Source organism: Apium graveolens, chromosome 9 (genome assembly GCF_009905375.1).
Source record: "Apium graveolens cultivar Ventura chromosome 9, ASM990537v1, whole genome shotgun sequence".
Classification (NCBI taxonomy): Eukaryota; Viridiplantae; Streptophyta; class Magnoliopsida; order Apiales; family Apiaceae; genus Apium; species Apium graveolens.
In genome coordinates, this window is record NC_133655.1 from 6,514,507 (window position 1) to 6,525,027 (window position 10,521).

At 32.3% G+C, this 10,521-nt stretch overlaps 1 protein-coding gene across 1 annotated transcript; it reads left to right on the forward strand.

Annotated features, from left to right (window-relative positions):
- The first annotated feature begins 670 nt into the window (after positions 1-670).
- LOC141684933 (serine carboxypeptidase 1-like) lies at positions 671-2,862 on the forward strand. Its single transcript, XM_074490068.1, has 8 exons — positions 671-1,049; positions 1,207-1,314; positions 1,421-1,692; positions 1,786-2,022; positions 2,123-2,235; positions 2,342-2,431; positions 2,514-2,619; positions 2,713-2,862. The coding sequence occupies exons 1-8, from the start codon at positions 671-673 to the stop codon at positions 2,860-2,862; spliced, it is 1,455 nt and encodes a 484-aa protein (XP_074346169.1).
- Positions 2,863-10,521: the final 7,659 nt, after the last annotated feature.

Here is a 10,521-nt window from a genome sequence, read left to right on the forward strand (position 1 = left end):
TTCTCTTTGAGAACAGTTTAAACTTGTCTCTGCAAGTGCCCAACAAGTTCCTATCCGTGGATGGAAAAGAAACAAAATGACTGCAGTTTAAACTATATTCATCAGAATTTCTGCATAATCGTATAATGCAATAATTACTGATGAGTTTTTATGTGGTTGGGTTGCTAGAAGGAATTTGATTTATCAAGTAGCTAGCTATAGTACCTGTCTTATTTGTAGTTCAGTTTTTCTTTCTAAATAAAAATTTATACATGCTCTTCAACTTTTCATTTTTGCCCTTTCTGTTTGGAATATTTAATGGGGCTTAATTAACAAAGGTATTTAAAATTGCTAGCTCTATGCTTGGATGAGAAGTAACCAATCTCATGTAGAAGCACATCTGAGGCACACCTCATTTGCCTCTAAACTTCCAAGTTTTGTAAGTTTTGACTCAGCAGCTTGTGTTTGGAAGTCTGGAAAGATTAAAAACGTCGTTCATAAGTAAACCCGCATGGTTTATAAGACCAAGCAAGTAAACTATATGAGCATAGGTTGTAAACTCAACCAGAATAAGAAATAAGTGATACACCCAACAATTTGTTACAAGAAACTACATGTATAAAAGGACAGCCATATTAATGTTGCCACCATCAACAAAGCTAGCTATAGTTTCTGTATCTAGCAGTCAAGAATGACAAAGATTGCACATCTTTTATCACTTTCTTTGCTATGCTTTGTGGCTTCTGTACAATGTTATGGTGCAAATGGAAATAACCCTCTTGAAAAGCTTATCAAAGAAAAGCTTATCAAAGCTCAGAAGTCGAAAAGGATATCTACCATTCGTAATGAAGTTTTAAATGTCGAGTATTCACCTGTGTATATTGGATCTCAAGATGGATTGAAGGAAGCTGACAAGTTAGATTCATTGCCAGGGCAACCTGATGGAGCAAATTTTGATCAATACTCCGGATATGTCACAGTTGATCCGGTTGCTGGAAGAGCACTTTTCTACTATCTTGCGCAGTCTGAAAATTCTTCTAGCCAGCCTTTGGTTCTCTGGCTAAACGGAGGTAAATATAGGATCCTAAAGAAGTATAGTTTCTCAATATAATGTGCATGCCATACTGCATAGTAGAAAATATGAAACTGAAGGCTTTTTCTTCAATCTAGTATGTAAATTAACAATGAACCTCACTCGATAATTACTATGATCTTTTTGAATGACAGGACCTGGCTGCTCTTCCTTTGGGAATGGAGCGATGATGGAACTTGGTCCATTTAGAGTCAATAGTGATGGCAAAACTTTATCCCAGAACAAGTATGCTTGGAACAATGGTAAATAGATTAGTTGTTCATAAATAATTTCAAAATTACTCATCAAACAATAATTTCTATTATGTACATTGTCTGGTCACTAACAATAGTTGAATTTGCAATGCAGAAGCAAACATGTTATTTTTGGAGTCCCCAGCTGGTGTTGGATTTTCATACTCCAACACAACATCAGATTATGTAACTGGAGATACAAAAACTGCAGAAGATGCTTATACATTTTTAATAAATTGGCTAGCAAGGTTTCCCGAATACCAAACCCGAGATTTCTTCATTACTGGAGAGAGTTATGCAGGACACTATATTCCTCAATTAGCTCAACTAATTCTTCAGAACAACAAAATCACCAATCAAACTATTATTAACCTAAAAGGAATTGCTGTGAGTTTCTTACTATAAGCAATTAAAAGATCACATGGTAGAACGTATAAAACATGAACAATGATAACTGACATGGAGTACCTTAATTTGCAGATTGGTAACGCATACATAGACGAGGAAACTCAATTTAAAGGAACAATAGATTACTTCTGGTCACATGCTTTACTATCTGATGAAGTTTATGAGGGCATCATCCTAAACTGCAACTTTTCAGCAAATGCAAATATTTCAGAAGCATGTGAAACTTCCCTTGATCAAGCAAATGTTGGCGATATCTTTCCCTATGATATATATGCTCCCTTGTGCGGTTCCTCAACTGATTCACCGTCGGTATGTTCTAATAAAATGGAATTTTTGCAGTACCATAATTTGCATACTGACTTATATTTTGTTTTCCTCACTGTTTTCTTATATTACTATTACTGAACAGATATCAGGATTTGATCCATGCACGGATAATTATATCTACACCTACTTGAACACTCAGCAAGTTCAGACATCACTTCATGTCACTATTCCTCCAAAGACATGGGAATCTTGCAGGTACACATATCTAGTAGATTGTTAAATCACAGCTTATCATCTAATCTTAAAATTATTTGACTTACAATTGGTACTCTGACTAATTATATAACGTTGTTATCTGTAGTGGTGTAATTGATTATACAGAAGCCCCATCAACAGTCTTGCCAGTTATCAAGGAACTTATGAACAGTGGCATCAGTGTCTGGCTATATAGGTGAACAAATTTTTTTCTCGAAATTAGAAACATTATGAACTGTTAAGAATTTGTATGACTAAAATGGAGTTTAAGTATGCAGCGGGGACACGGATGGCGTAGTGTCAGTGACAACAACAAGATATGCCATAGACTATCTTCAAACTACAGTCAAAACACAATGGTACCCCTGGTACACTCAGGCTGAGGTACAAATACTACATTATCAGCAAGCACACACAAAACCCTTCCTCTAATTGTCAAATCATGAATCATTAATTTCTTCGATGATGTTTTTCAAGGTGGGAGGATATGCAGTTGGATACGAAAATTTGACATTTGTGACTGTGAGGGGATCCGGACATTTTGTTCCAAGTTATCAGCCTTCTCGTGCACTTGCTTTGTTCTCTTCCTTTTTGGCTGGAGAGCTTCCTCCGTCTAATGAGAACTGAAAAAGATTCAGTGAAATCCGGGAGAGGAAACTTTAATTTCTTATTGTAAAGATGATCACAACTGCCATTTGTGCATCTGATTATTTGATGTATGATCTTCTTATATGTCACACTCGCTGAATCAGATTCGAATACATCCCAACAACACATGATTGTTTTTATTCGACAAGTTAATGTATGTCTTAGTATGAAAAATGATTGAATACCCGAAACTAGTCCTAATCTCTGCCTCTCCCAGAGACGATGGACTTGTACACTTTGATCTTCGTAATCTCCTCAATAACGTAATCTTCATTAAAAATTCCACATAAATTTAACAAGAAGTTGTTTCACGCGTTTATCTGCAGACTGTCTCGAGAATAACAGAATCTATCACTTTAGCACAGATAATATACACACCGGCCAGGCCAACAACATTAGTCCATGGAAATTATAGTTGTTTTTTCTTATTCACCTCCAGAAGCTAATAGTTTAATAGGCTCTTTCCTAGCACATGTATTAACTGGTTAAATATTCATTGCTTTCTAATACTTTGTTCTTGACCTCCTAGAAGCCAATTATAATATCCGAAAAAGGTCATTTTCAAAGACAAAATAAAATGCTAACAATTTCCAACATAAACGTTTATTAAATCTATATATACAATCACATTTTCACATCTCAGATAGTAGAATAAATTCATTCACTTACAAAAGGTTGCATTTAAGAACCTCGTACTCTATTATGGTGTCATCACTAGCCGGTTCAGATTTTAGCTTCGACAACAGAAACAATTTTCTTTACGACAGTGCTCCTGAAAGCCCGCGAGGATTTAACAACTACTTCAGTGCACCTACAAGTCCTAGCCACCAAATCTCTTTCTCCTTCATCCCTGATCAACATTTGAAATATGATCATCATCATGGTTTCGATAAAAAACATGATGACCATAAACCATTTATGTTCATTCCTGGCGATTATTCAAATCACATTCTTGTTTCTTCAGCTGATGAACTTATTGATGGAGGGATGATCAAACGTACCTGTGAGCCAAAACATAAGAAAATTATCCAGAGTAGAATGTCATTTAGCCGGAGTAATAAAATATGTTCTGAGCACTTCCCAGTTCGCCAAGAAAATAAAGACGACACGTCTTCATCTTGGAGTTCAAGTTTTGGTTGGTTATACAAGAAACTGAAGCTAAAAGATTTGTTGTCTCGTAATGCCTCCGAGGGTCATGAAACCAGCAAAAAATACGATGCTTTGAAGAAACTTAAAAACAGTGATCTAAAGAACTCAAGTAGTAGTACTAATTCAGTTTGGAGCAGAAACAGAAAGAATAAAGAGGGGGCGATGTTGTCAGCTCATGAACGGCATTATAAGGTGAACCGAGAAGCAGCAGAAGAGATAAAAAAGAGAACTTACCTTCCTTACAAGCAAAATCTGATGGTTGGCTGCATAAATCTTGATGCTGCTAGTATTAGTGACCCCTCCAAGGAAACACTTAAAATTCGATAACCACACTATATCGAAAGTTTACTGCAAAAACGAAGCATTTTGAAGACATCAAAGCCTACTGACTTGTCTCGGTTAGACCTTAAGCCGATCATTTTTTTGCCAGTATCCAACTGTTTCTTATTCTTATTCTTGAGGTGGTTGTCTTGTTTAAACCAAAGATTAGAACTTAGTACTTTTTATGTACTCTTTCACACTCTATGCTTAAACGCATAATATTTTGGTTTACAAAAGCTGATGATTTTTTTTTCTCTGAATATGACCTTTGTAGTAATGTAATGCAATATTGACAATCAGACTAGGAGCCAGTTCGGGTTTGTTATCAATTGAGATTAAACTTCTTTTAGTGAACTAAACTTTGAAATATAATCATCATCGTGGTTTTGACGAAAAATATGATGACAGTAAGCCATTCGTGTTTATTCCTGGCGATCGCATAGATTTGATTCCTGTTTCTTCAGCTGATGAGCTCTTTGATGGTGGGAAGATCAAACAATTTGAGCCACAACTTCAGAAAATAATCCAGAGTAGCCTGTCTTTTGGCCGGAGTAACAAAGTTCATTCTGAGCCCTTTACAACGGGTAAAGAACACGTAAAAGACTCGTCTTCATCTTCGAGTTTAACTTTCAGTTGGTTACACAAGAAATGGAAGCTAAAAGACTTGTTGTTTCGAAATGCATCCGAGGGTCATGAAACCAACAAGAAGTACGATTTTCTGAGGAAAATTAAAGACGATGATTCGAAGAATTCGAGCAGAAACAAAAAGAGTAAAGAGAAGGCGCCTTTGTCAGCTCATGAACGGCATTACAGGGTGAACAGAGCAGCAGCAGAGGAATTGAAAAGGAGAACTTACTTGCCTTACAAGCAAAACCTGACGATTGGTTGCATGAATATGGATGCTGCTGGTGTTCGAGTCCCCTCTAGGACAACAGATTCGCGGGGATCGTTTTTTATATCTGATAACCCTAAAGAGGGAAGGCACACAGATATATAATAAACAATTATATACATGATTATATCCAAAAATCAGCATATTTCATTTAAATGTCTACAACCTCATAACAATACTCATATTGTGATCTGTTCCATAAACATTCTACTAATATCATAATTTAGCAATCATAAATTCAGAATAATACCTTATAAGTATCCTAGATCACCTATGGCTGTCAACCTGTCTTGGCTCTCCTTCCCTTCTCGCTTCCTTGCTTTGGGATATAGCCTGACCTTGGGATCGCCTGGGATATCCTCTAAAATACTTAATAAAATATTATATCTGTCTTAACAATTACTAAACATAGACATAGTATAATATTTACTTCGATCTCACAATATTTTCTTGTATAGAGATTGTAGAGAGAAAGGTTTAGCTACTCATAGAAAATTTATAAACAGCTATTTCCATTGATGAAAATTTTTGATATATCTTAATGATTTACAAGATGGCTTTTATAGAGTTTTCCAATCTCTGTTGATTCTACTAATTTCTATTTCTAAGATTCCCTTTTAATTTCCTCCGTTCTTTTTCTTTCCTCTTTTTCAAAAGCTGAATCCACTTTCTGTAATTTGTCTGCCATTCCACCTTCTTTTTGACTTTAGAGATAAAATTTCTGGTAAATGTCCTTGTCTTTTCTGCTGCTGTCTTTTTCTTCTAGTAACCTTTCTTCTTTGTTGCTGCTGTCTTTTTCTTTTTCCTGAAAATTATTATTATTTTTTTTTTTTTTTTACAGTCACCAATATAATTTGGGCCGTAGCGTCATTTGTAATATGTTTTCAGTCACCAATTCTTATTGGGCCGAAATATCATTTGTAATATGCTTTCAGTCACCAATTCTCATTGGGCCGAAATATCATTTGTAATATGCTTTCAGTCACCAATTCTCATTGGGCCGAAATATCATTTGTAATATCCATAGGTCACCAATTCTCATTGGGCCTATCAATTCATCGTTATTATTACATTGTTAGGTCACCAAATTCTATTGGGCCTAACTTTCATCAAATAGTATTACATTGTATTATATGGTTAGGTCACCCTTTCAGGGCCTAACAAATATTTATGCAAAGGGATCAGAACATCCTTCTTCTTTTGTTGCTATATTCTTTAGAGTTGCCACTGGTCTCCGTCTTTGGCCTGATAATAAATTCTGATAAATTTCCTTTGTCTTCTGAGCATGATTGTGCTTTAAATCTGATAATCTTGCATGCATTTCGTTCAAAGCTGTAGTATCCCTGCTAATTATATCATTATTATAATAAATGGTTAGTATTTCTTCTGCTAATCCACCTTTACTTGTGCCAATGACACATGCCTTTCCTCCTCGTATCATATCTTCAAGTTTAGACTTCAATGTTGCTATGCCGATTGCTCTTTTGTTACACAACCAGTCGCCAAATTGCTCTATTGTACATGCCATGTCCGTCTTTAGGCTAGTATTTTCACCTTCTATAGTAGTATTCCTGCCATACTTAAATATTTGACAGAGTAATATGGGTTTTCCTGTTAAGTCAGTACAGGCATCAAAAACCTGTATACCATAAATTCCTCCTGGTCCGTATGAATTCATGTAAGATTGAAGGCTTTGTGTTATAGTTGATGGTAGTTGTGCTATACTTGATAAGGTTTCATCTACCATTATTTTGTCAATAAATCCTAAGAGTAATAGGTTTTTTACTACAGTTGAATCTGCGTTTTCCCTACAGATATACCTTGGGTATTTTCCAAATTTCCCATTTCTCAGGATTGTAGTATTGGTTTTATAATCATAGTACTTTTGTATTTTTTCAAAGGACTCGGTATATTCTTTGGTAAAGGTTACACGATCTTTTAGGGTAATGGTGTTGATAGTATTTTCTGGTATGGTTATTGTTTTGATAGTAGGAGTATTGGCTAATCTTGATACAAAGGTTTCTGGGGTTTTTTGTAGGTTGTTTAATATTCTGAGTTTTCCTTCTAAAGTAGTAGTGAGTTGGCTGATTTCCTCGTTAATAAAGTTTATCTGGTCATTCTTTTCCTTTATCTTCTGAATTACTTCTCCCACCTGTATCATAATACTGCTAATACTTTCCATTTTCCCTGCTAAGATAGTTTGCAAGAATATTTTTAGTACCTGATATGTTTTTTACAATAAAATCATAATAACTAAAAAATGCTTGCCAATTTCTTCTTTTATTTAATTCTGGTAAAGGGTCAATTTTATTGAATATAAATGATCTTACTTGAGTATTATCTGTTCTAACAACAAATTTTACAGGTAGTAAATGATAATGAAATCTTTTAATCCCTAATTTTACAGCTAATAGTTCCTTTTCATTAATATGATAATTCTTTTCATTGGGTTTCCATGTTCCAGCTGCATATTCACATATTAAAGGGTTTTCTTTATCAATATCATCTTTCTCAAAAGCTACTAATACTGCTCCCCATCCTATATCACTAGCATCTGTAAATAGTTCTAACTGATCACTATCTTTGGGTAATCGTAGTTTAGGTAAATTTTCTACCTTTGTTTTTAATGCTCTTATTGCATTTGTATGATCTTCCTTCCACTCAAAAGTTTTATTTTTCTTTATTAAATCTTGTAGTGGTTTTCTTAATTTTGGTAAATCTTTTATATAATCTGAAGCGTAATTTACTATTCCTAAGAATTGTTGTACTTCTTTTTTATTTTCTAAAATTTCTTTAAAATTCTTTATTTTTGTTGATATATGTTCTTGTAATTGAATTCCTTCAGAGTCTATAATATATCCTAAATATTCTATTTTGTGTTTAAATATTTCTGATTTCTTTTCTGATAATAATATTCCATGTTTTCTAATAGTCTGAATAAATATATCTAGATGTTTTGAATGATCTGTTAAATTATCACTAAATATTAATATATCATCTATATATACTAGAATAAAATCATTCATTTCTCTAAATATTTTATCCATTCTTCTTTGGAATATTTGTGGAGCTGTTCTTAATCCAAATGGTAGTACTATCCATTCATAATGTCCTTGTGGAACGCTAAATGCTGTTAAACATCTAGATTCCTTAGTTAATTTTATTTGCCAGTATCCACTTTTACAATCAAATTTACTAAACCATTTTTTATTACTTGTTTGGTTGATTAAATTTCTTTTATATGGTAAAAAATATCCATCAAATATAGTCTTTTTATTTAGTTCCCGATAGTCTATTACCATTCTAGCTTTTCCTCTTTTTACTTCATTATGATTTCTTACTAAAAACGCTGGGCTACTATGCGGACTTTTACTTTCTTGTATTAGTCCTAAGTCTAATAATTCTTTTATTTGAACTCCTAACTCCTTTTGATCTGTTGGACTATATCTTATTGGTCTGTTTCTAATTATATCATTAGGGTTTATTAGTTTTATTTCAGCATATATTTTTTCTTTTTCCCATAACTTCATTGGATGTTCTCCAAAATTTATTTTTAAGGCCTTTAAATATTTTTGTTTTAATAGTTCTAAATTTATTTTTCTTTCTGCTTTAATATTACTTATTTCTATTGATTTTACAGGTATTATTCTTTTTAATACTATCCATTTTTCGCAAGGTGTTAACAAACTTATCCTATCTTGTTTTATTATTTGAGTTTTAAAAGAATCTAAAAAGTTATTTCCTAGTAACATTTGTTGTTTCATATTATTTTCTTGGTATATTATAGGTAACCTAAATCTTATTTTTCCTAATATAAATCTTACATTTTCTGCTATTATATCTATCTCTTTTTTATGGTTATTGAATCCTGTTACTATTATTCTATTTTTTGTATGCTTCCATTTGTGTTGAGTAAATACTTCTTCTTTAGCTAAACAAATATCTGCTCCACTATCTATAAATATCTTTTGTTTTATATATTTCGTAGGTTTATATTCTACCTGTGCTTCAATATATATAGCTACCATTTTATTCTATTCAGTAGTTAAACTTTCATTATTACTATCATTTTCATTTATATAATTTATTTCTTCTGGTTCTGTTTCACTTATATAGAATACTTCTTCATCATACCAGTTATTATTATCTTCTCTTATGTATTCTAGTTTCATTATTAATTCGGTGGTATCTATGTATTTTACTCCTTTTTGCTGTAATTTAGGACACTTATTTGCATAATGTCCCTTTTCATTACAATTCCAACATTTACAATCTGCTATTTTTATTTTATTTCTTTTTCTAAACTTTCTCTTATATCTAAATCTCTTTCTATTTTCAGGAGTATTTCTATATTTTTTAAATTTTCTTCTTTTAAATCTTCGATTAAATGGTTTATAAGGTCTATAGGTTTTATTTTGTTTTCTATAATATTCATTTTGATTATTATAATCTAGTTTCCTATATTTCCTATACTTCTTTCTAGTTTTATAATCTTGATTATCACATCCAAATATTAATTTTTTCTCCGTAAAATTACAGATTTCTCTTAATCCTTGTTTTTTATCCTTTTTAATTTTCTGTTGAATTCTATATTCTTCACATTTTCGAGTTAAATATGCTCTTAATAATCTAATTCTTTCTCCTAATGTATTTTCTTTAGGTTCTAGATTATTATATTCTTTAGTTATTTCGGTATTATAAGGTGAAGGTAGATGATCATAATACAGTCGTTGATATACTAAGCTTTCATTAGGTAAAAACTTAGCTTCATAAAAGAATTTAGTAAAACTTATAGTATATTCTGGTAATTTACTAATCCTACAACATTTCATATTATTTAGATACATTGTTATTTCTAATTTTCTTTCTACTGTTATATTTTCTTGAGCTACAAACCATCTTTCTCCTAGAAATTCTCTTTTTAATAATATATCAAATGCGTTTAACGTATCTTTCCAGCTTCTAGCATACGTTCTTACTTGTCCCTTTAATTCATAAATAATATTTTCTAACCAAAATGCTGCTTTTCCTATAATTGTTTTTGATATTAGTTCAAAAACATAATCCAGATCTTCTATATTTTTTGAATTCATTAAGGCTATATACATCCCTAAATTCCAGTCTTTTATTCTTCTACTTATTTCTTGATCGTCGTAGACATTATCTAAATCTAGAAAATATCCATTTATATTTATTCCTTGGTGTATTGATCCTATGAAATCTTGTACTTCATTTTGTTGTCCTATAGGTATATTTCCTGGCATTTTAATATTATT

Bases quoted from the DNA above. Each gene is read 5' to 3' on its own strand.
- LOC141684933 (XM_074490068.1), top strand. From the start codon at position 671: ATGACAAAGATTGCACATCTTTTATCACTTTCTTTGCTATGCTTTGTG. The intron at 1,050-1,206 runs GTAAATATAGGA...TTTGAATGACAG, and splicing joins GGTTCTCTGGCTAAACGGAG to GACCTGGCTGCTCTTCCTTT. The intron at 1,315-1,420 runs GTAAATAGATTA...TTTGCAATGCAG, and splicing joins CAAGTATGCTTGGAACAATG to AAGCAAACATGTTATTTTTG.